General features: G+C 51.6%; 1 protein-coding gene across 1 annotated transcript in view; it reads left to right on the forward strand.

Moving 5' to 3' along the window:
- The window catches only part of HTT (huntingtin), a 154,206-nt gene that overhangs the window by 1,180 nt on the left and 126,947 nt on the right, over positions 1-26,079 (forward strand). The window contains exons 2-7 of the mRNA XM_006893659.1: positions 230-438; positions 1,988-2,088; positions 5,502-5,666; positions 18,268-18,416; positions 18,478-18,561; positions 23,761-23,881. Coding sequence (XP_006893721.1) covers positions 230-438; positions 1,988-2,088; positions 5,502-5,666; positions 18,268-18,416; positions 18,478-18,561; positions 23,761-23,881 — 829 coding nt within the window. The remainder of the gene's footprint in view (positions 1-229; positions 439-1,987; positions 2,089-5,501; positions 5,667-18,267; positions 18,417-18,477; positions 18,562-23,760; positions 23,882-26,079) is intronic.

Here is a 26,079-nt window from a genome sequence, read left to right on the forward strand (position 1 = left end):
GTTGGGGGTCGGGCTCCCGAGGATGTGGGGGTCTGTGACGGGGTCCCCGAGTAGGGCGCACTGAGTGTTGGGGGTCGGGCTCCCGAGGATGTGGGAGTCCAGGTCGGGCGCCCCGAGTAGGGTGCACTGAGTGTTGGGGGTCGGGCACCCCGAGGATGTGGGGGGCGCGGAGAGTTGTGGGGTCGCGGATGCGGCCGGTGATGGGATCGAGGATGACATAATGCTTTAGGACGGTGGAGGGAGTGGCCGGGAGGGCGGGCCGGGGACACCGTCCAATGGGAGAGCGGGGTCCCCTCCTGGGCGTCACCCTTGCTTGGGGCGTGGAGGGGACGGAGGGGACAGGAGCTGCGGGCCGAGTGGTGGTCCGGGGAGAGCTGCCCGCCCCGGCCGAGCGGGGAGGCCCGCAGACGGGGGACGGGGAGGGGACCCCCGTGTTAAGTGAGCGTGTTAGAGCACCGCGTCTGGAGCGCAGGACAGAGCCCGTGGTTAGTTGCCTTGCTGACATCCTGTTACTCGCTGGGAGTCGGAGTCTTTGCCTCTGGGCTGTGTGTGTGCTTTAAAACAGGAAAGACCTTAAGAAACACAAAGGTGTCAAATTGGGGTTCTGACTCCTACTACACAGGACAGAGCTCTGACGACACTGCCAGCCAGGAGGATGGACTCCACCAGCTGCTCCCTGCCATAAAAATGGGCAATCTGCAGGATTTGCTGCCTCTGAAAATCCTGGAGGGTCAGCTCTGGGTCGGTTCCAGGAAGAACCGCCTTACAGGGTTTCTGAAACTGTAAATATATAACCAGATTGCTACCTGTTTCTTGGTGGGTCCAAACCCACAGCTGAGATCTTAGGCAGCATGCCGCCAGGGCTCCTCAGACTGGTGATGTGTTTGCTGCTGTGTCTGTGGTGACTCGGACATGCTGTCCTGTGGCGGGAGGATCCACTGCCCAGTCCTGCCCCGTCCCCTCACTCAGTGCGCCCACTGAGCCGTTTTTGAGCTCATTTCACTGAGGGGAGGGGTCCTTCAGCAGGGATGAGCTGCTCCTGCCAAGGCACCTGAAGCAGGGGAGACGAGGTCTCACCGTCCTTTCTTCAGTGGAGCGGCCCAGCTGCTCTGCCCCCACGACAGTTTGTCTCTCCTTTGGGCAGTCCGTTGATTTTGTTGTGTGCTGTCAAGTTGAAACGGACTCCTGCTGAGCCTCCAGTGAGTTCCAGAGACTGTAAATTGAACAAGAAGACATGGCCCATCCGTGGAGCAGCTGCTGGACTTGAACCGTGTACCTTTGGGAAGGCAGCTCCACTTCTTACTGTAAGGCCCCCAGAACTCCCTGGTCCATTAAAGCACCATCTTATAGTCTTCAATTAACTTTTGGAACCAGTGGCCAAGAAATCAAAAGACAAATTGAATTAGGAAAGCCTGCCGTCAGGGAGATCGCCAAAGGTATCAGTCTAGAGACTAAGGTGCACCGGATCCATGGTCTTCACAATTGCATGCTGTGCATTGGACAGTTGGACAGTGACTAGGGATGATATTGACGCCTTTGAGCTGTGGTGCTGGAGAAGAGTGTTGAATATACCATGGGCTGCTAGGAGAACAAACAGGTTTGTCTTGGAGTGGATGAAGCCAAATTGCTCTCTGGAAGCAAGGATGTATTAATATTAATATTTATATATTATTTTTAAAAAATGAAATGCATTGTTTATTTTCCGTCAACCTTATTTCCACTTTTTAAAAGACAGCTTAAGACCGTTCCGTGGTGGTGCCCCCACTCAGTGGCCTGAGCAGTGGGGCTGCAGACCAGTCTTCAGTTGCAGGCTGGGCACTCCAGTCTTCAGTAGGGAACTGCTGAATCGGCACAGTCTGTCACTTCAGGCTGAGTAGCAGTGAATTCAGGAGCAGGGGCCGTCCATTCTCCCTGAAACTCCTCCTTGGTCACAGCCTTTTCAGCAGCAGCCTGTTCTTCCTTTTCAATCTCTTCCGGATCTCTGTAGAAGTACAGATCGGGCATGACCTCCCACGGGTGCTCCCGGGAGATCGTGCCACGCATGCGCAGGACTTCCCGGGCCAGCATCCACCACATCAGACCCACAGAGTGAGCTCCCTTGTTGTTGCACGGGATAGTAATGCCTACATAACGCAGAGGAGAATCTGTGTTACACAGGGCAATGGTCGGCAAGTTAACGTAAGATGCTTCTGTCAGAGGCTGGTGGTCAGCCCTGGGATCAGTAACCACCAGAAGACGAGGCTCCTGGAAGGCTGCCTGGATCTGGTCAGTGAAGGTTCCAGGAGTGAAGCGCCCGGCAATAGGAGTGGCCCCAGTAGCAGCAGCAAACTTCAGAACAGCTCTCTGGCCTGTATTTCTGGAGGAAATGACACTGACATCAGCTGGATTTTCAATGGCAGCAATGGCCCGAGCAGCCAAGAGCAGCTTCTCCCAGGTCCTCCTCAGGTTTATGATGGAGATGCCATCACTTTTCCTTTTGTAGATGTACTGTTCCATTTGGAAGTCAAGGTTGGTGCTGCCCAAATGCGTTCCTGCTGCAAGGAATTTGAGGACATCCTCCTCCTTCATGTGCAAGACATCAAGGGCTCCGGGCATTGTGGAAGTTTCCCCTTTAAGTTATGACGGGAACCAGAACAATGCCGTATGGACCCTTGTGCGGGTAGCGTGGAAAGGGGAAGCAAGGATTTTGAAACTCCATGTCACATACTTTAGGCATGTTGCCAGGAGAGACCAGTCCTTGGACAAGGACTTCATGCTTGGAGATGTGGGGGGAAAGAAAGCACAGGAGAGGAAGACCCTGCTTGAGATGGATTGATTCTGTAACTGGGGCTGTAGTGGCAGGTGTGTAGAGAGAGTGAAATTGGCTCAGAATAGGACCGGGTTCAGAGCTATTGTGCATAGTGAGATTAGCTCAGGAGAGGACAGAGTTCAGAGCTGTTGTTCATAGAGTTGTTAGGAGTTGCGTGAGATGTGATGACACATAACGACATGCTAGGACTTGGCCTAGTGGCGAGAAGCGGCAAGCGGTTCAAATCCATCAGCTGCTCCCTGCAGAAGGGCGGGCCCAGCCTCCTGCTCGATTAACGGCCTCTGAAAACCTGTGGAGGGTCAACTATGGGTTGCTTCCAACCCAATGGTACAGAACAACAGCAGCACTTAAAGATCCCCCCAAAGGCTTAGTGTGTAGAGAGGGCTGTGGGGCAGGTCAAGGAGTCCTGGTGACGCAGTGGTTAGACATCAGGCTGCTAGCGGAAAGGCCCATGGTCTGAACCTCCCTGTGGCTGCACAGAACCGCCCTGTAAAGATTCCTCTGTCCTCTGAGGTCACCCTGAGTTTGAACCTGCTCTCCACAACCTGCTCAGGCAGGCGGTGCTCTGACCTCCAGGCATTCCCTTTCTGATCTGGGTGTGGAGCAGAACCTGCAGAAGGAAACAGTTCTCAGGAAGCAGCTCTTGAAGGACCTTGCTCTGTGAAGACCAATTCATGGCAGTAACTTTTTCTTTATGATTCTTAGGGGAACCTGGCCACCCTGAAGGTTTCATTAGAAGATGGGGTGGTGGGTTATGCCGGCTTAATTACCAAATCAAATTCAGAAGGAAGTTCATTTTTCTCCTAAGCGGGAGAGGGGGACCTGTTGGAGAGCTAGAGGAACTTTTTAACTGTTTGCTGAAGCAAGTAATTTAGTCACACATCTGCACACCGCGTCAGCGTGGGCAGTGCCAAGTGGGCCCTGCGGTGGAGTTGTGGGGAAGAGGCTCTCCTCTCTCTCGCTGCTCATGTGACAGAACGCAAACTTGTTGACCTTCAAAATATGGTTATCAAGAAGTTTCCTCCTGTAAGAATGAAAATGTAGAAATGCTTTGAAGGACTGTGGTGTCACTGTTTACATGCTGAAGAGCTCCGGTTGTTGTTATTTTGTTAGGTGCTAACGACTCAAGCCCATAGCGACCCTGTGAACAACAGACCTGAACCCTGCCCTATCCTGTGCCATTGTCACCATCACTGGCACGCTTGAGCCCACGTCAGTTACTGTGTCGCTCCATTCTTGTTGGGGGGTCTTTCTCTTTTCCACCTTCCGAGCACGATTTCATTCTGCAGGGAATAGCCTCTCCCAGCAACATGCCCAAAGTAGAGACAAAGCTTTGCATCCTTGCCTCCAAGGAGCACTCTGGCTGCACCTCTCCAGGACGGACCCGCTTGTTCTTCTGGTCATCCGTGGAATCGTATTACTCTTCTCCAGCACTGTAGCTCAAAGATGTGTGTACGTTCATAGACAGGTGTGAGTTCTCCGATGACCTCTGCTACTCACTGGTTTTATGAATTTCAACATAATCAGTAATCTCTCTACATCTTAGCATCTCATCCACTATAAAGAAAACAATAGTTAAAACATCCAAAGTGGCCGCTTGGTAAAAGCAGTTAGATTTTGCTTTGTTATTTTAAGGTAATGTGTATATTATGTATTTGTTTTTTAAAAAAATCCAGTGTATTATGTTTATTTAAGTAATATTGATTGCTGTCAAGTTGAGCACGACTCTTAGCGACCCTGTGAACAAAAGGCCTGAAGCCTTTTTAAAGCTATCGACATTTATCAAAGTTTGTAGAGTTTCCAGAGGCATGTTGTTTAGGAAATGGATGCAGCTATAAAACCAAGGTGGGGAGCTCTGGTGGCCTAGTGGCAGGAAGCTGTGCTACAATCCCAAAGGTTCACAGTTCGAATTCACCAGATGCTCTGCTGGAGAAGGATGGGCAATCTGGATCTCACTTAAAAGTACACAACAACAATTAAAAAAAAATGAAAAAAAAATTTTAAAAAACAAAAAAAAAATGAAATAAAGTGTCACACACACACAAAATGTGTATTTTTTTAAAAACAAAACAAAACACCCAAGGTGAAACCAAGTTTCTCCTTGGAGGCAAGAATTTTGAGGCTCCATCTCACATACTTTGGGCCCATGGCCAGGAGGGACCAGTTCTTGGAGAAGGACATCATGCTTGGAAGTGTGGAGGAGTAGCACAGGAGGGGAAGACCCTGGAGGAGATGGACTGACATGGTAACTGGGGCAGTGGGGTTAGGTGTGTCAGTCAGTGAGACGGGCTCTGGTTAGGGCAGAGTTCAGAGCTGCTGACCACAGGGTGGCTGTGAGTTGCAGGTGACTCGATGGCACATGACAACAACAGCAGCAGTTATGAAAGGGTGATAATTACAGTACCTTCGCGTCTTCCTCGTGTGTATCTAACTCTCTCCCCTGAGGCAGCTGAGCTTAAATATTTTTGAGTGTCCTTCCAGATGCAGTAATTTCCAATGTTAAGATAGGTCTTACATTTTTAAAGAACAGAGAGACTTTAAAATAGTAACCACTTTTAAAAGGCCATAGTGTTTAGTTATTTTTTTAAATATAGATCCTATTTCTGTGCATTTTGTGGATGAGAAAGAAGATAGTTGCTCATTTCAGTAGCAGTCCCAGCTCACAGATGTGGGTCTTGGCCCTTCTGTTCAGACGCTTGAGCTGAGTCTTCCCAGCGTGGGCTTGGCTGTGCACAGGCAGTTGGAAGGTACCTGCGGAGTTTCTCTGCCCTTGCCTCCGGGGACCCGGAGTGTCCACCCGCCTCCCGGGGACCCGGAGTGCCCACCCGCCTCCCGGGGACCCGGAGTGCCCACCCAGGTGAGCCTGTGGAGGGAGGCGGGGATGAGGCCCGAGAGGGGCCCAGCCTTATCTGGTGCTCACAGCGTTGGTGTGACTGACAGTCAGCTCAGCGGGACTAACGGGTGTGTGTGGAGGAGCGTGAGGGGCAGCATGTGGGGGCACAACAGCTTCGTGGACCTGACCGCTTGATGCCTTGCTGAATGTTTTCATATCTTTTTAAGCAAATGGACTTTATTGGGGAATATGAAAACCGCTGCTTCCTGAAGGCCTTTATTCATGCTAATAGTGTTTTACTTTGCTTACTCAGTTTTGGTTTCCTTGCATTCATTCAGGGAAGCACTTCTCTCCGCCATTCAGAGGAGGGAGGAGGCCAGCAGGTTTCTTAGGGTTCACTTTGCAGCCTGGCAGCTGTTTCCTCGACTGCCTTCCTACTGAGTGGTCTGTCTTCCCCGGGGCGGGGGCCAGGGCGGGGGGCTGTTTCCCCTTCTCTGCCCGTTGTGCTCCAGTGACAGGTCTCCATAGTGTGGTCGGCTTCCAGGGAGATGCCTTTATGACTGACAGGTTTTCATGCCATGTAGCGCCCCTCCTCTTTTGTTTTATTTTTGTCGACCAAAATGTGAAAACTTCCCTTCGCGCCCAGGCTGATCAGGCTGAAGCAGACGAATTCCAACACTGAATGCTGAAGAACTTCTTATGGAAGTGACTTCTTAAGAAGGTTTTTCAACTTGCTGAGAATATATATAGCAAAATGGACAGCAATTCAACAATTTCTGTGTGTACCAGAGACGTCAGCAGTGGTTTTCAGGTTGTGCACCCGCCGTCTCCCGCCTTGCCACGCTGTCCTCTGTTCCCTTCACCTCGCGGCCCCGGGAGCTTTCAGTTTACCTTTTAGAGTTGCAGCTGCCAGTTTGTGCGTGTCTTTTCTGTTGTTGGGTGCCTTGGAGTCTGCTCTGCTCCTGGGAGCTGTAGGACAAAGCCTGCCCCGTCCTGTGACCCCAGAGAGGCACGTTCTAAGGGGCTTGGTGACCAGGCAGACGCTTTACCAGTCCAGCTGGACTTCTGTTTGGTCTGAGAAGATTTGAGAGTTGTTCGGCCAGTACCTGGAGAAGGACATGATGCTGGCAAAGTGGACGGTCAGTGGGAGCGAGGAAGCGCCTTGGGTGGACTGACAGCAACCACAGTAGTGAGCCCAGCACAGCTGCGGGAGTGACGGCGGTGCGGGACCCATCACTGGGGGCTCATGAGCTCCTGAAAGCAGGGAAGACCGGTTCAGAGAAGAGCACACCAGGGCACCATCAGTCCCCAGGCCGTGGAGGCACTCACACTGTGCATGGGGCGACAGCCACACAGGATGGGGCGACAGCCACACAGGAAGAAGTGGATGGATGCCTCCTGGCACTGAGCTTCCCTGCTGTCCAACAGTGAACCAGACTTCACTGTGCCTTCAGAAGCACGAATCTGCACCATGGTCTTAGCAAACCCAGGCTAGACTCCCTGACTTCGTCGTTCTTGTATTGCCAATCCACTGACATGACATGACATGATAAATGTTACTGTTGTAATAAATAAAAAATCCCAACCACTTAGAAGTTATATGTACCATTGAGTCACCTGCAACCCATAGCAACCGTAGGTACAGCAGCCTTGAAGCCTGCCCTGTCCTGAGCCAGTCTCACTAATTTCAACACACCAACCCTCATAGCTCCAGTCACTGTATCAGTCCACCTCATCTGGGGTCTCTCTCTCCTGCACTGTCCCACCACCCTTCCGAGCATGATGTCCTTCTCCAAGGACTGATCTCTCCTGGCCGCATGCCCAAAGAAGTTATATATATATATAAAAAATGTCAAAGAAAGGCTTCCACAGCTTGGCACCCTCGTCTTGTTTCCAGAGTACATTTGTTACGTTTCCCGTGTTTCTTTGTGAGATTTCAGCCCCCCTCACACGTGATGTGTGTCTTTCCTAACGCATGTCCTGTTACTGAGCAGTGCGTCCGCGAAGCTGCTCCCCAGCAGGCCCTTGGCTGTTGCTGCCTTGGCCTCCTTCCCCTCGTGGTGGCCTTGTGTACAACAGGTCTGGCCGTAGTGATCTCTGTGGCTGTCACTGACTGGTCCTTGGGGAGAGCTGTGCAGGCCTTTCTCCCTAGCCCACCTTGGTCAGGAAGGCCCACTGAACCGTGTTCAGCATCACAGCCCCACAGAGGCCTCCATCGGCAGACAGATGGCTGGACACTCCAAGTGTTGGTGGGGACTCGAATCCCTGGCCTCTTGCAGGACAGTGAAAATTCTCCCACGGAATCGCCACAGTGTGTATGCTTTTTACTAACTGTTGTACAGTGTCATTTTTCTCACACACTGTGGGCGTGTTATTAGGAAGGGCCAGTCCTCAGCTTTGTAAAGAGAGGCTGTCCCTCAGTGAGATGGACTGAGAGTGACTGTAACTCCAGGCTCGAGCATGTCAGAGACGGGAGGATGGCGCAGGGCAGGCAAGGTGCAGATGTGCCACAGGGCTGGCACCCAACAACAACTGCAGGGTAGGACCCTCCTGAAAGACAGTTCTGGGTTGTGAAAAGGTGAGTACGTGATCCTGACCTTGACTTGTGCTCCCTAGCAGTCAGCACACGGTAAGCGACCTCTGAAGGGATCATCTTCAGTGCACAGCCCTGTGCAGACCACGAGCAGGGAAGCTCAGCGTGTCCTAACGCGGGGTGGTCTGTTGGCAGTGCGAGGAGCCAGGGGCCTTGCTGCTCAGGGCTCCAGCCCGGGAGAAGAGTGAGCCTGTGCCTGCCCTGCGCCTCCCCAGCTCTGGAGCAGCAGGCCTGTGGCTGTAGACATAAGCCTGCCTTTGCTGTTGTGAATAACGCAAGCACTGGGAGGGAAGACTTGCATTGCTGACTCTCCACTGCCGTCAGTCACTTCTGACTCGAGGTCACCCCATAGGGCAGAGGGGACTGCTCCGGGGTGCCTGAGACAAGTCTGCACTCAAGCAGTTTGCCTCGTCATTCTCCTGCAGAGCAGCTGCGAGGGTCAAGCTGCTCTGATTAGCATCTCCAGTTCTTAACCAGTGCACCCCAAGACCTCTTACAGGTGTGGTACTGTTGTGTGCCGTCGAGTTGGTACCGACCCACAGCTGACCGGCCAGGGTTTTCAGAGACTGTAAATCCCACAGGAGATTGCCTGTCCTCCTGTGGAGCAGCTGGTGGATTTGAACTGCATGCGTTGGGATTGTAGCACAGCTTTTTACCAGTAGGCCATTAGATCTCCTTCCAGGTGTAGCCGAGACGGTCAATGGACATCCTTATTCCTTAGCACTTCGGAGAGGCCCTTGACAGAACCTTTCCCCGGAGCAGCACTTCTTTTCTGGCTGCTGCTTCCATGGGCGTTGATTGTGAAGCCAAGGAAAATGAAATCATTGGCAGCATCAAGTTTTTCCCCCATTTATCTGTGTTTTATTGATTATGCAAAGGCATTTGGCTGTGTGGACTACAGCGAACTCTCTGAGAAGAAAGAGAATCCCAGAACACTTGATTGTGCTTATGTGAAGCCTATACTTAGACCGGACTTCCCAGAGCCCGGACGGAGACTGTTCCCTTGGTGCAGAGCTCAGCTCACCTCTGTGTCTAGGTGCAACCGAGACATAGCTGACCCTCCAGTGGGTTTTCACCGGCTCTGAGTTTCCAGGAGGAAACTGCTCGCCTTTCTCCCTCAGAGCAACTGGGGAGTTCAAACTGCTACCTTTGGAGACTTGTCTAGATTATTGAGGAGTAACGATGTCACTTTGAGGACAAAGGTATGCCTGATTCAGGCTGTGGTTTCTCAGTCACGTGCTGTGCTGCTGAGAGCTGGACACTGACGAAGAATGACAGAAGAATTGATTCTGAACATGCCATGGACGGTCAGGACAAACGTGTGCCTCGGAGAAGGTGCAGTCACAGTGCTTCTCGGAGGCAAGGATGGTAAAGCTTCATCTCACGTGTTGTCCGGAGAGGTTATTCCTTAGAGAGGGACGTTATGCTCGGAACGGCGGAGGGACAGCCAAGGAAGGGAAGACCCTCAACCATGAACAAGTGGGTTGACACGGTGTCTGTGGCAGTGGCTTGACGGTGTCAGAGATTGTGAGGATGACACAGGAGAGGACAGTGTTCAGATCGGTTCTTCTTAGGGTCACTGTGAGCTGTACTTGACACAGTGGCTCCTAACAACATCCTTTGAGTTGGCAGTGCAAACCCTGAGCTCAGCCTAGAGGGAGCATCCCATCCTGAACTTGGACTTGTGGCCTCCTTCACTGCTTGTGAAAGCTGTCCGGATGTGGTGTTTTGTTGTAGCAGCAGTGGATAGCTAAGGTTGCTGGAGACAGCGTGTGTGTGTGTGTGTGTACACGCAGGTGTGCTGCTGGGACAGGCTGTATGTGTGTGTGTACACGCATGCATGGTGTTGGGACAGCCTGTGTGTGTATGAGTACACGCATATGTGCTGCTGGGTCAGTGTGTGTGTGTGTGTGTGTGTGTGTGTGTACACAAATGCACAGTGCTGGGCCTCACTGCCCTCACGCGTGCTCCTGTACTGGAGGTTGTCGTTGGAGTCTCTCTTCAGTCCGTTTTGTCAGGAGTCTTCCTTTTTCCTCTGGCCCTCTGTTTTTCGATGTCTCTCTTAGAGATAGGCTGCCCCTGCCAGCACGTGTTCCCAGTGTGAGATGAAGCCCCCCCATCCTCTGTTCTGAGGGGTGTTCTGGGCCGTGCAGACCATCAGCACCCTTGCGGTGGCTGTGAGGTGGTAGATCAGAGGGCCTGGCTGGCTCTTCCCAGGAGCAGCGTTCCCTTCCCTGGCTGGGGACCCGCTGGGCGGAGGGCCCTTGCCTCAGCAGGCCGCTGGTTGGACGTGTGCTTGTGACAGATGGCTTCATCGCACACGAGAGGGGCGGCCTGCGGTCTGTCTGTTCTGATCAGCCTGCCGTGGCTGCAGAGCCGGACTTGCCACCCTGCTCACGAGATGACGCCCTTTGCTGCCTAATTTTCATACTTGCCATTCCATTGATCATGGGCGTTGGAAGGAGGGTGGCAGACACAGTTCTCTGGTTGGGCAAGTGCCTTTAGACAGGATGAGGAGTGGGAAGCCTCGGTGGGCATAGATGACACAGGGCCAGAAGGGACAAGTCCAGCGCTGTGTCGGGGCCAGGCTCCCCACAGGACTGGGCAGGGGCTGGGGCTGAAGCTGGTGGCTGGTGTATTTACTCACCAGGCCCGTTGCTTCCTTCTGTGTCCTCACTGGCTGGCACAGGAGGGGTAGCGCCTCTTCATTTTCAGATTAGTGTTCTCTCCAGTGACGAATGGCTGTCTGATCCTCACACTCGGATACGGATTCTCTGTTACTGTTATTGTGTGCTCTTGAGCTGGAACTAACCCTAGCTGACCCTCTGGCAGGTTTCCAGAGGCTGTAAATCACACAGGAGGAGATTTTCATCTTCTTCCCGCAGAACAGCTGGTGCATTCTAACCACACGCCTTATGGTTGGCAGTGCAGCTTCTTAACGCTGAGCCACCAGGCCGCCTTCATTTTCCTTTTTTTGAAAAAGATTTACAATGAAGTTTACAAAATAGATTTTTCATTTATTTATTGTTGCACATTTTCCTTCCTACCCCCCGTTTACTAAAAAATTAAAAAAAAATCATTCATTGTTGCATATGCATGATTTCCTTCCCCTACTCTCTCCCCAGTCCACTTTGCTATGCACCTCTTATTCTGAACTAATGATATATAATGTGTAATCATATCTTCCTTTAAAATAGCTCTTTTCTTCATCTCTTCCAAAGTGGTGTTCATTATTTATCTCCTCCTTTCTTACTCCCCCCACCCTCGTGCCAGTCCTGTTTTATAATGGTGGTGTATGCATCATTTGTCCTTTTGTGGCTGAGATATTTCACTCAGCATAACGTCCTCCAGGGTTACCCATGCTGTGTAATATTTTATGAGTTCCTTGTTTTCCAGTGCTGCGTAGTATTCCTTTGTATTAATATACCATAGTTTTTAATCCATTCATTTGTTGATGGACATTTAGGTTCTTTCCATCTCTTTGTTGTTATGAATAACATGGCAGTAAACACGGGTGTGCGTATATCTGTTTAGGTGACATCTCTGGTTTCTTTAAGGTATATTCCTAGTAGTGAAATTGCTGCATCAAATGGTGTTTTTGTTTCCAACTTTTCTGAGAAAGCACCAGACTGCATTCTATAGTGGTTGTACCATTTTACACTCCCACCAGCAGTGACTAAGGGTTCCAGTCTCTCCACACTTGGCCAGCGTTTGCGTTTTGCTGCTCTGTTGAACTTCACTGTTGTTGCTGGGGTGAGATGATATCTCATACGTTTTTTAAAATTTGCATCTTTCTGATCGCTAGGGATTTTGACATTTCCTCATGTGTTTGCCATCTGAATGTCTTCTTTGGTGAGGTATCTGATCATATCCTGTACCCATTTTGTGACTGGGTTGTTTACCTTTTTCTTGTTGAGGTGCTGGAATATTCTGCAAATGAATACTTTTATCAGATAAGTCATTACCAAATATTTGTTCCCAGTCTGTGGCTTTCCTCTCTACCCTGTAGGAGTCTTTTAGGGTGCATAGGGATTGGATTGTTAGAAGGCCTGTTCATCTGTTTTGTTCTTTTCTGGTTGTAGGCCTGATTATCCTTTAGTGGGATAAACCACGGCTGCCCAACCACGTGGGTGACCTGGCCGGGGTGACCTCATGTGTGCCAGAGTAGGGCTGGGCTTCACAGGAGTTCTGGCTTTTCTCTCTCATTTGTTTGGCTTTTTCTAAATTTGATTTTGTTGAGAGAATACACAGCATCCATCCCCTGTTCCCGCGTGTACAGCTCAGTGACAGGGTCAGGTCCTTGGCATCGTGCAGCGGGCCTCATCCTCCTTTCTGAGTTGTGTCTTCTCAGTAATGTTAACAGTGGCGCTGCTGTCAGTTCACACAGCGTGTCTGTGGCTGACTTTTCAGAAGTAGACTGGCAGGCCTTTCTTCTGCAGTACTTCTTAGTGGACTTGGACACCGAGGTCCAAGGAGAGGAAATGGTGGTGCTGTTGTTGTGTGCTGTAGAATTGAAACTGACTCACAGCTGACCCTCCAGTGGGTTTTCGGAGACAGTAAACTGCACATGAGGAGACTGCTCATTCTTCTCTCCCAGAGCAGCTGGTAGACTCAGACCACATGCCTTCAGGATTGCTTCTTACTTGGGGGCCACCAGAGCTCCCTGCATCCAGGGGGTAGTACGTTAGAAATCAGAGTGGGTTTAGAAAATTTGGAGTAAGATCAGAATATTTTGGCAGCGGCGTGGAGGTTTTTGTGCAGCTCCCTGGCCCACCAGTGGCTTCCCCACTGAGCTCTTGCCCGCATATGGGAGACACAGGTTAGTTCCCCGCTGGGGCACTCATTCACAGCTAGCATCCAACCGTCAGTGGAGATGTGAGGGTGACATGGCTCAGGAAGCATCTTCTGTTGTATATAGGGTCACTGAGAGTCAGAGCCGACTTGATGGCACCCAGCAACAGCGTGAATAAGGACAAATGGCGTGACTTAAGAAGAATGGGAATCCCAGAACACTTGATGGTGCTTATGTGAATCCTATATTTGGACGAGGAGGCAGTTGTCAGAACAGAGCAAGGAGACACTGCATGGTTCAAAATCAGGAAGGTTGTACGCCAGGGATGTGGCTTATCTCCATACCTTTTCAACCTAGATGTAGAACAGATCATTCGGTAGGCTGGGCTGTATGAGGAGGAATGTGGCATCAGAATACGTGGAAGATTCATTAACAACCTGCTTTATGCAGATCATATAGCCTTGCTTGCTGAAACTGAGGAGGACCTGAAGCACAACCTTTAATATGAAGTGAAGCTCAACATCAAGAAAACAGAATCTCACCACTGAGCTGATTGGCAGCTTCATGATAGATGGTGAAGAAATAGAGATTATTAACAGGTTTAGTTTGCTTGGCTCCACAATCAATGCTCTTGGAAATCAAGGAAATCAGGAGATGAATTACATTGGGAAAGTTGGCTGTCAGGGACCTCTCCAGAGAACTGAAGAGCAATGACATCAGCCTGGAGACTAAGATGCTCCTGATCCAGGCCATAGTCATCACAATTATTGGCTATGCATCAGAGAGCTGGACAATGACTAGAGATGTTAAAATTGATGCCTTTGAGCTGTGGTGCTGGAGAAGAGTATTGAATATACCATGGACTGTTAGGAAAACAAACAGATTCGTCCTGGAGAGTGTGAGACTAGGCTGCGCCTTTGAGGCAAGAATTCTGAGGCTTTGTTTGAAGTTCTTTGGTCAAGTTGCAAGGAGGGAACAGTCCTTGGAGAGGGACATCATGCTTGAGAGGGTGGACAGACAGAGAGAGAGAAAACCCTGGGTGAGATGGATTGATTCAGTGACTGGGGTAATGAGAGTAGGTGTGTCAGAGACAGTGAAGTTGGCACAGGATAGAGCAGGGTTCAGGGCTTTTGTCCATTGGGTCACTGTGTGTCACAAGTGACTCAGTGGCACATAACAACAACAACAGCAGCAAAGAAGAATGGATGGCTGTACACTGTGGTGCTGGAGAAGAGTAGTGAACGTCCCTTGGCCGGCCAGGAGAACAAACAGATATGTCTTGGAGGAGGTGCAGCCAGGGTGCTCCTGAGGGGCAGAGATGGGGCACTCCGTCTCTTGTATTTGGACCTATTGTCCGGAGGGGCCAGTCCTTGGAGGAGGACATCATGCTAGGAAAAGTGGAGGACGTGCAAAGGAGCTGAAGAACCTCAACAAGGTGAAATGACACAGTGACTGTAACCACGGGCTCAGATATCATGGTGGTGAGGGTGGGACAGGACAGTGTTCACAGGTCACCGTGAGTCATGGTCGACTCGAAAGCAGTGGATGGCGGTGAGCTTTGTGACGGTGGTCTGGAGCCAGCCCGCAGTGTCTCTGAGGTGGACTTCTGCTGCCTTCTTATTATTGATAGACTCAGGTAGTAGGAGTCGTTGAAGGTGGGGAAATCCTGGGACGGTTCGTTGGTCTGACAATCCAAACGCTAGCTTCAACTCCGCAGTCTCTAGATGCTTTCTTCTTGTCACTCGCAGTCTTTTCGTTTTTATCAGCATAATGAAAAGTGGAAGGAGTTCTGGTGGCCTAGTGGCAAGAAGCTGCACTGGAATCCCAGAGGCACACAGGTTTGAGGCCACCAGCTGCTCTGTGGAAGGATGGGCAGTTTCCTCTTGTGTGATTAACTCTCTCTGGAAACCTGCTGGAGAATCAGCTGTGGGTTGATTCCAACTCGACAGTCACAACAACGACAATAAAAACTGGGTGTCAGGAATGAATCTTCCAACTTTAGGGAAATAAAGAAGAGAGGCATCGAGGGCAAGTGAGGGAGACAGGGGTTCCTTTTTTTGTATCTTTTTTTAAACTTTTTTCTTTTCTTGCTTGTGTGCCATCAAATTGAATCCGATTGGTACAGGAAGAGATTGCCCTTCCTTCTCCAGCAGAGCATCTGCTGGATTTAAATTGCGCACCTTTGGGATTGCAGTGCAGCTTCTTGCCACTGGGCCACCAGAGCTCCCAAGACAGGGGTTCTTAAATCCCTTCAGCTCCCACTTGGTGGTGAGAACTAAGTCATGTGTCTCCCCCTGGCCTTAGGGCATGCAGAGCTGGCGTCTCTCTGAAGGCCGTGCATTGTGGAGAGGACAGATAGAATACTGATGGGTGACTAGCAGTTTGCTGTGTAACTTGTCAGTGAAAGAACCATCTGGAAAGGATGAGTGGAATGAACTTCATTGGATCTTGGTGATGGAGACTCTTCATTCTTGCCCTGTCCACTCACCGTGCCGAGGGTGAACTTTCTTGTGATAGCGCCTGCTCACTGAACCAACTTCCCCACCCCCTCCTTACCTGGAGATAGTGAACTTATTTGTGCAGATGACACAACTTTGCTAAAAGTGAAGAGGACGTTAAGCTTGCTGCAGAAGGTCAAAGTCTGCAGCCTTTAATGTGACTTGAATTTCAATGTCAAGAAAACCAAAATCCTCTTCACTGGACCAATAGGTAACATCATGATAGATGGAGAAAAGATGACAACTGTTAACGATTTCATCTTACTTGGATCCCCAGCGGACCCCCTTGGTACCAGTGTCAGGAGATGCATCGAACTGGGAAAGTCTGTAGTCAGGGACCTCCCCAAATAATTGAGGAGCAGTGATGTTCATTTGCAGACCAAGGTGCACCTTCCTCAGGCCATGGTCTTCTCAGTCACTTGCTGTGCATTTGAGAGCTGGATAACGAATAAGGATGACAGAGGAAGGATTGCTGCCTCTGAGCTGTGGCGTTGGAAAAGAGCACTGAACATCCGACGGACGGCCAAAAGAATAACAGAAATGTCTTGGAGAGGGTGCAGCCAGAGTGCTCCTTCGAGGCAAAGGTGACAAGGCTTCTGCTCACTTACTCTGGACTTGTTGCTCTTCCTTGGAGAGGGACATCATGTTTGGAAAGAGGAGAGGAAGACCTTCAACTAGATGTGTTGACATAGTAATTGCAGCAGTGGACTTAACTGTATCCGACATTGTGAGGATGGCACAGGATGAAACAGTGTTCAGATCTCTTGTTTAGAGGGTCACTGTGAGTTGTACTGACGACACCTAATAACAGCAGCAACCTCCTTGAAGATGTTTGAAACTCTGTGTTTTACCTCTAAGCTGATCTTGACCAGACCAGGCTGCATGTCTCCTGTTTGGCTTAGAGGTCGTACCTGGAGGCTTGTTCCCAGCTCCCTTGGGATCTGAAGTGGTTAGCCATTATGAAGACTTTGTTTTCTCTAGGGAGCTCTGGTGGTCTAGTGGCAAGAAGCTGCACTGCAATCCCAGAGGTATGTGGTTCAAATCCACCAGATGCTCTGCTGGAGAAGGAGGAACAATCTCCTCCTGTACCAGTCAGATCTGATTTGACGGTACACACACAAAATAAAATTTAAAAAAACCCCAGTTTGTTTTCTCCTCAGTAGTTGGTTGAAGCCTGCGTGGTGTGCTGATGGAGTCGGCAGATGATGTTGAGGAGTGGAAAGAGTGGATTACCTAGGAAAGCCCAGACCTGTTACTGTCAAGTTGATTCTCACTCACACTCTGCAGGGCAGAGTAGGAGCGGCCGGAGATGGCTTTTCGGACATGCTCCCTCTTCACGCGCGTGCTGCCGTGTCTTCTCTTGGGAGCAGCTGGTGGGCTTCATCCGTTCCCCTGCACCCCTGTGGGCTACATACAACCTGCTGCTGTCAGGTGAATTTCGGTTTAGAGCTGTGGTCCAGTGCTTCCTGACTTTGTTTTATCTGAGACAAACTTCTTTTCCCCCTTTCTTGTTGTGCACCGTTGACTCAGATCCAACTGGCACAGGAGGAGATTGCCTCTCCTTCTCCAGCGGAGCATCTGGTGGATTTGAACCAACGCACCTTCAGGATTGCAGCGCAGCTTCTTGCCACTCGGCCAGCAGAGCTCCTGCTTACCGCCTTTGGCTGTTGCCTGTAAAGTGTGGGGGAGGACGTGGCCCTCAGCTGCCGTCGAGTCTTAGGGCCTTGGACTCCTCGGGGCTGTCTCGCTCTGCCCTCCAGGGTGTCTCAGAGGTGTATGCATCGAGTGTTTCATTAAGTGGTGTGTACTGTTCACTGCAGTGTACCCCAGCATCATAGATCTGTGCACTGAGAAGGAAAAAGAGGTCACTACTTAAATCCTGATGCGCCATTAACTGTGGGTGGTGGCGTCCGGCGTTGGCGGTGTGAGCAGATGAGAACCGTGAGTTGGTGCACTGTTGGGTGGATGTGATGCTGAAGGACTGTGTTTAAACCCCGGCGGGGTCTGTGCTTTCTGGGCGAGGAGGACCACTCTGTAACGGGACCTGTGTAGCACAGTCCGTCCAAAGCTGTACTGCCGACCTAAATGCAGTCGCTTCAAAACCACCAGCCGCTCCACGGGAGATGGATTCCCAGCCTCCAGGTGAAGGACCCGGAGGCCAGCTGTGAGTCAGGTCCGACTGGACAGCTGTGTGTGAGTGGACATATATTACATACATGCACACACACAGAACTCAGGGATATGTGAGCGCAGACACGTACTGAGCGCCGTTGAGTCAGAGCCAACTGAGCGGGCGCTCTCCTGGTTTCCTGGAGGCTGTAAATGTCACAGGAGGAGGTTGCCCGTCTCTCTCCCGGGGAGCTGGCTGGCGGATTCCGGGTGCTGGAGGTGACGCCTTTGGGTGGGCCAAGCAGCCCCCACCTTGCTCGGCCTCAGAGCTCCCTGTGTGTATTCACACACACGCATCCATATAGGTGCGCACACACATAGACAGATGTTTGTACCTGTACTCACACAGTGCGCACCGTTACAAAGTTCAGAAAGTACAGTCTTGGCCCGTTTAGCTTTGCAGGGATAGTGACACTTACAAGCTGGGCTTCACGACGAGGATATTTTTATAAACTAAATTCCTGCTGAACCAGTCCATGGCAGTATTCCCAGCAGTCACTGTGGTGCCAGTACTCAGCCAGTGTCTCGAGCAGCACCGCCTGGACACCTCTGTGAGGCACCCTGATTCCACAGGGCAGGCGGAGACTCCCCTGTGGGCAGCTGTGGACCCCAGCCCCTGACAGCACTGGGGGGAGCGTGTGTTCGTGGGCAGCCCCAGCCCCTCTACCACCCCCAGGCCCAGGGTCGTGGCTTATCCCCAGCTCTGAGACTCAGACGCAGAGGTAATTGTGGTGGATTATTCTACATGTCTTCATCTCCTTTCTTTTTCCTTTTCGTTTTCAGAAAGAAAGAACTTCTGAACACCAAGAAGGACCGTGTGAACCACTGTCAGACGATATGTGAGAATATCGTGGCACAGTCTCTCAGGTAGTGCACCCCACTCTCTGCAGAATGTGAGCTCTTCGGCTGTGCCCAACCCTCCGGGCTGGAATATTCTCTGTCCCCGCTTGTCTTTAACCTGTGCACAAGTCTGCTAGTGAGAGGCCTCCCTCCCCGTCTTTGTGGCTGTGCTGAGTCACTCTCCTCTGTGTCATCTACCGATGACTCAGCCGTGGGGCTCTGTTCCGTCAGCACCACTGGGAGCTGTGTCATTCTGTCTGGTACCTTTACGTTTCTTGACGGTAACTGAGACCATGTGGGACTGTCTCACGTGGTGTCCTCTAACTAGCTTTTCTCCAGCTGTTTGGCTGTGAGTTCTACCTGGAAGTTTGTTCTGTGCTCCTGGGGGTGGCCAGGGCCACCTCACCTGCTTGTTCTGATTAGTGGGGACACTAGCCGCATGTCCCCACGTGGTTCGTGGCTTGAGGACCCTGAGCTCTGGTTCCCATATCCCTGTGGCCGTGAACGGCTTCTTTAGCTCCTGGCTAATCCGGAGAAGCGTTGGGAGGAAAAAATGAAAACGTCAGAGACTCTGTCCTGAGAAGAAAAGTTTAAAAGTTTCACGCTGGTATGTGCATCTAGAAAACAAAAGTTAGATAGAAAAGGGAAGAAAAAAAAAATGGAATTCTCTCCCTCTTGCTTCTGAGTTGAATGAGTTTAGGTAATTTTAGCTCCCGTGAGGATCTGCCACTTCAGTTTTGAAATGTAAACTCCAATTATAAGACTCCTTTGTGATCAAATGATAGATGTGAGACCTCCGTGGAGAGCTACACAGAGGCATTCCTAGGCGCTGAGAGAGAAATGGACCGTGTGGTGGTGGTCCCTGCCCCGATCTCTCCTGCAGGGAGAAATCCCAGCTCTGCAAAAGCTGCACTGGATACTCTCATGTGGTTCCCCTCACTGCAGCCAGATAGAAAGATGTGTCAGTCGTTCTGCTTCCTTCTGTGGGAAGAACCGCTGACTGCTTGACAGCGGTCTGCTGCTCCCGGGCAGCCTCGCTCTGCCCTCCACCATCCAGGCCTCGGAGAAGGACCCTGCTTTGCAGCGGCCTGTGAGTCGGCCGAGCCCTCTCCCGCCCAGGACTCTGCGCTGCACGTGCGTCATGGTTCTTCCTGAGGATTCGCCGGCTCAGTCCCGTGTCAGCAGTGTCTGCCGACAGAGCTCACGGCCAGACGTGGCTGAGTCAAGCTAATAGTTTTCCCACTCGTGTGCTGTCTGTCTTTATGGAGTCAGGCAGACAGCTTACTGTACCTCCTCTTTTAGAGGACCTTGCTCACTGCACCTCTTCCTCCAGAGAAGAGCTTGCCAACTGTGGCTTACAGCGTCAGAGAGCCAGGGGCGGGCGGGTGTGTGAGAGGCATCTGTCCCGAGGTCACGTAGGCCATCACCAGGACACTATGCCCTTCAGGAAGCCTGGCACCACACGGCCTCCGTTAGCTTCCTTCTCCGTCGCTCGGCTCCCTCCTTCACTACAAGAAATTAGACTCACTGATCTGTGGGCAGCCGCAGTGCCTCTGGCTTTAACAGGAGACACTGCACATGCTGTTGGAACTGGAAGAGCGGGGATCATTGTTAGAAAGTGACAGAGAACTTGCTCGATTTGTGTTTGAATATTTTGTGGAAAGTGAAGCTTTTAAGTGTAAACTTGGGTATTTATGCAAGGAGATTTCCAGAGTTTTATCTTCTTGTTCCAGGGCACATTGGAGGGGGACCCCAGCCTGGGACGGAGTTTCTGCTGGTCTCAGAGCCTAGGGTAGGCCTCCTGGCTAGGGATGGTGTCTCTGGCAGCCCAGAGGACGGGCGTAGACCAGGTACCCAATCAGAGATGGTTAGTATGAAGAGAAGTCGTAACTGGCCCAGGATGCCAGAGATTAACGCACTCTGGAGGGTGCACTGCTCCACGTGTGACTGTGAGCTGTGTCAGGTGAGGATGCACAGGGCGCCCGCCGAGAGGCAAAGGTCCCCTTCAGAGGTGGTGTCGACGCCAGTCCTGGGGCTGGCTGCAGGCCAGGCACTCAGCAGTCCACGGACTCCCAGAGGGAATCTCTGAATGTGAGCTTTTGGTTCTGGACACGGAGCTGGGGCTGGCTCGGGGACGGCCAGCCTCTGATGGTGGAGGTGGTACTTGTAGTTGTTAGGTGCTGTCGAATTGAACATGACTCATAGTGACCTTGTAAACAACAGACCTGAATTCTGTCCTCTGACATCCTCAAGCCCATTACTGCAAACACCATATCATTCCTCCAGGTTGAGGGTCTTCCCCTCTCTCACTGTCACTCCACCTTTGCAAGCATGATACCCTTTCCAAGGAATAACCTCTCCTAGTGACAGGCCCACAGTGTGAGAGATAAAGCTTTGCCATCCTTGCCTCCAGGGAGCACTCTGGGAACTCTCTTCAGGACATATTTGTTTGTTATTTTACGGGCCATGGGTTATTCAGCACTCTTCTCCAAAGCCACAGCTCAGAGGTGTCAATTCTTCTGTCATCCTTCATGCATAGCAAGTGACTAAAAAGACCACGGCCTGAATCAAGTGCACCTTAATCTTTGAACAAATATCGTTGTTGTTGTTGTTAGATGCCATTGAATTTACTGTGACTCATAGTAACTCTATGAACCAAAGATCTGAACCCTGTTCTATCCTGCGCCATCCTCACACTTCCTGACACACGAGAGCCTGTTGCAGCAGTCACCGTGTCAGTCCACCCGGTTGAGGGTCTTCCTCTCCTTTGCTGACCCTCCACCTTTCCCAGCATCACGTCCCTTTCCAGGGAACAGCCCCTCCTAGCAACATGCCTAAAGTATGTGAGGTGAGGCCTCGTCGTTCTTGCCTCCAAAGAGCCCTCTGGCTGCTCCGTCCCCAGGACATAGCCATTTGTTCTCTTGGCCGTTCATGAGTTGTTAGTGCTCCTTTCCAACACCACAGCTCAAAAGTGTCAGTTCTTTTTCTGTCATCTTTATTCATTGCCCAGCTCTCATATAGCAAGTAAATGGAAAGACTGTGGCCTGAATCAGACACACCTTAGTCCTCAAACTGACATCATTACTCCTCGGTAATTTGGAGTGGTCCCTAACTGCAGATTTTCCTAGTGCAGTGCACCTCCTTATTTCCTGACTGCTGGTATCAGGGGTGTTAATTGTGGATCCAAGCAAGATGAAGCTATTGGCAGTTTCAATCTCCTCTCCATCCATCATGATGTTGCCTGTTGGTCCAGTGGTAAGAATCTCTGCTTTGTTAACACTGAGGTGCAGTCCACACCGAAGCCTGCATTCCTTGATCCTCTGCAACATGTGCTTCAAGTCCTCCTCACTTTCGACAAGCACGGTTGTGTTAGCTGCATAACGCAGGTTATTAATGTGTCTCCCTGCAATCCTGATACCACCCTCCTCTTTATAGGGTCCAGCTTCTTGGATAATTTGCCCAGCATACAGATTGGATATCATCACTCCTCAGTAATTGGAGAGGTCCTTGACAGCAGACTTTCCCAGTGCAATGAGTCTCTTCACTCCTGCCTCTTGGTACCAAGGGTGTTACTTGTCGACTAAAGTAAGACGAGACTGTTACTGTGCAATCAGTGCCCTGGTTGCCCTTACATAGGCAAAATAATTATTTCTAGCAGGCGGAAGAGTCTAGAGGAGGGGTCAGTGCCCAAGCACCAAGGTGGTCCCGCTTACACCAATTTCAGTGTCTCTTGGGAGAGCAGACTTTAGTGCATGGAGCATTGAAGTGTAGGTCGAAGCTTCTTATTAGCACACAGGGATGAGAAGAAAAATTTGAGGAGGCAGAAATGAGGATAAAATAGTAAAGGTAGATATATGAGGAAGGTACATCCCCCAAAGGATGGACTTTCCTCCTTGAAAGGAGATCTGTCCACCAGACGCTCTGCTGGAGGAGGGGCAATCTCCTCGTGTTCCAGTCAGATCTGATTTGATGGTACACACACACACACACACACACACACACACACACACACACACACAAATAAAAAATTAAAAACCAAGAGAGGAGGTCTGGAGGGGCCGTAGTTTGCTAGTGAGGCCAGGCTTTCTGTATGGCGTCCTTCTCTGGAGGGCCTTGGGGTCGTTTGAGGTGAGCCAGCTTGTCAGCAGTGGGCTTGGTGTATGAAATCTGAATACAGTGAAATCTCGCTGATGGGCATTTTGTGTCTGCATTGAGAGAAGCTGTGTGAAAGGTGGGTTCTTCACATTGCTTGTGTGTTGTTACTGTTTTGTCTGTTCAGCTGAATGAGCTCCTCTGCAGTACTCTAGGGCGTGGCCTGTCCACCCAGTGGCTGGCTGTGTCTGGTGGTTCAAACCCACCGGCCCCTCCGAGGTGCTGACTTTATGGCTTGAAAACCCAGTGGCTGGCCCCTGTGAGTCGCAGTGGACTTGATGGCTTGAGGGAGTGTGTGTGCGTGTATGTGAAGGCCTGTGATGCTCTGAATTCCCTGACGTCAGGCCCATGTCCATGCCGGCCTGCTTCGCCATGGCTACGCCTGCCTGGATGGGTCCTGATGGTCCAAATCTTTTTAAAGATATTTTACAAAACTTTGTGAGGCTTTAGGTTTTGTAAGGCAGTGACGGTCCATCCGCCCACTGCCCATTGTCACTTCCGCGTGACTCAGTGGTCTGGGAAGACACTTTAGAGGTGTCTAAGGTTATAAATCTTTATTGAAAAAAAGGCTACCACCTCCTTCTCCTGTGTGGGTGCTGGTGGGCTTGAACTGCCGGCCTTGTGGTCAGCAGCTGACTCCTGTAAGTAGCGTGTTATCAGGGCTCCTGAGCCGACACAGCTGGGCAAGGTGGTGCGAGGTGCAGTGATGCTCAGAACAGAGAACATGCTGGGCATGAACTGGAAGCTTCCACTCTCGCTGACCCTCCAGGGCCCAGGAACTTTGTGACGGTCATGTGTCCGCAGAGAGTGTCTGAAGCAGTGCCTGACGGTTTTCAGGAAATCGCGAAGGGCAGCGAGTGTGGGCTTGCTCACAGGGGCTCTGCTTCTCTGTTCAGGAGTCTTGGCAGATCAGTTCAGATGGACAGGAAAACTGACGACAGCGTAGTGTCCATGGGCCCACGTCCTGTGCCCCCTGCCGTCGGCCTGGTCAGTGGAGCGGCCACAGCGCTGTCGCTTAGGCTCCTTCCTCGTGGCTCTGACAATTGATCGGTCTCTCTTTTGGTTTTTTTTTAGAAATTCTCCAGAATTTCAGAAACTGCTGGGCATCGCCGTGGAGCTCTTCCTGCTGTGCAGTGATGACGCGGAGTCGGATGTCCGCATGGTGGCCGATGAATGTCTCAACAAAGTGATCAAGGTGAGACCCGTGTCGGCTCGGCTCGGCGGCGGCCTGCCTGCCAGGCCGGGAGGTCTGGGGCCGTGCTGTCCTCTACAGTAATGTGCCACCCAGGCGGGAGGTCTGGGGCCGTGCTGTCCTCTACAACGAACTGCTTCCCAGGCCGAGAGGTCTGGGGCCGTGCTGTGCTCTACAGTAATGTGCCACCCAGGCGGGAGGTCTGGGGCCGTGCTGTCCTCTACAGTAATGAGCCACCCAGGCCGGGAGCACTGGGGCCGTGCTGTCCTCTACAGCCACACACCTCCCAGGCCGCGAGAACTGGGACTGTGCTCTTCTGTACAGCGATGTGCCTCCCAGGCCAGGAGAAACTGGACTTGAGCCTCGTTTTATTTTGTTGAGTGGCAAAGTCCCTTAAAGGTGAAGCAACTATAAAAAGATTGTGGTGTGTGCCTTGGAGGTGCTCAGTATCTGTCTGCCAGTGTGCTCTCTATACCTGTGGGCTCCGAGGCTTCCTTCCGAGGGGTACCTGGCGCTCACCATTGCCTCAGTTGGTGGTGGGCTCTGAGGGGGACCACCAGGTGCTTTGGGGAGACCATTGCTACAGGCTCTTAACTGAGAAGCCCTGGAAAGCTGGGGCTGGGTGGAGGCCGTCTCTGGTACCTCCTCCACCCTCTCTCCCAGCCTCCTTTCTGGCACCTCCTAAGGCCTGGCTCAGGAAGTGCTGTGTGTACCGGGCAGCAGGTGAACATGCGACCTCTTCGGGGGATACGTTAACTGGGGCTAGTGTGGCGTGAGCAGAAGGATGGTGATCCCAGGGAGAGATGGTGAAGCAGCCAGATGCTAAGCCCTTTGAGGAGTGCGGTGAGGTGAGGCCGGGAGGGAGGTGGTGCGCTCTTGGGCTGTGACTGCCTCCTGGTTCAGGGTCTGCCCATGCTCACCGTGACCTCAGGCCCTCCTCTGTGTTCTGTAGCTTCGGGTTGGTGTCATGAAGTAGCCCTTTCATGCACTGTTTCTTCTTACATTGGAAAGCTATCCTTCTCACTCTAGTTGGAGTTGGGGTCAAGTCCCATCCTGGCACTGAGTCTTTAGATTCTGAGTCTAATTGGAAATATGGTAAAATCGCTGCTGCCGGCCCAGCACCCGAAGAGGCTCTGACAGTTCTCGGCACTTTCTCTGAGGGCTGGTTCTTGGTGACAGTTAGGCACAGTCTGTCTTGCTCTGTGCTCGATGTGGCTGTGTATTTGTTGAGTCTGATTTTTCCTCTTCTACTGCTTGGAGTCCCTGTCCTGAGAGACAAGGCTCTCCCCTTCCCTCCAGGCTCTGCCCCTCGTAGCTGGCCACGTGAACCGAGAGCCCCAGCCTGTGCTGCTAGGGCAGTCACGCTCCGCTGGGATTTTGAAAAATAAGTTTGTCCTTTGGGCTCCTCCAGGCTCTGTCTTTGGCGTCATTGGTGAAGAAATGAGCTGTCCTGGTCTGTTCACGTGTCCAGTGTGAAGATGTCCACCCTTCAGCCCTGCACCTGAGGAGGTGTGAGTTGTTGTTTCCTAGGCAGCAAGAGTAGACATGGTTTGGACTGAGGGGACCCTGGGTTTGAATCCTGCCTCTGCCACTTAACTTTCTGGAGCACTCTGTCCAGTGTAATTTCTGTGAACCAGTTCTCTAAGCTGTGATGGGACAGGCAGGCTCTTGTGGTGTATGTTTGAGAACGTGTCTGCTCTACGTGTCACACTTGCCACGTACTGGATCCTTGACGTGGTGAAGAGTGTGTCATTGCTAACACTCTTGTTTGGTGCAGTTTGATTGGTTGTGACCCTGACCACCCTTCATGCAGCCCAGAGAGCCACTGCCTGTCCTGCACCATCCTCACAACTGCTGTGCCCTTCTGTCGTGTTGAGGGTCTTCCTCTTCCCGCTGACTCGACTCGTCCACTGTGGCGGAGTCCTGATCGGATGAGCATGGAGCTAGGACAGGCCTGAGCATAGACCGATGTCCGGGATGGGCAGCAGCGGCCACAGAGAGGATAGGTTCTGGATTCCTGTCTTCCGATGAGTACTCCTGAGCCTGCGCAGTGAGGGCATGGTCTCCATGGCCCAGGACAGTGCAGCACAGCCTGCGTGTCCCGCTCTCACAGTGATGTGAGGTCCACCCGGTGGGCAGTGCCCCCACCCCCACCTCCCGCTCACACAGTGATGTGAGGTCCACCCGGTGGGCAGTGCCCC

This window comes from Elephantulus edwardii, unplaced genomic scaffold, assembly GCF_000299155.1.
Source record: "Elephantulus edwardii isolate Elephantulus edwardi_28Jun2011 unplaced genomic scaffold, EleEdw1.0 scaffold00129, whole genome shotgun sequence".
Taxonomy (NCBI): domain Eukaryota; kingdom Metazoa; phylum Chordata; class Mammalia; order Macroscelidea; family Macroscelididae; genus Elephantulus; species Elephantulus edwardii.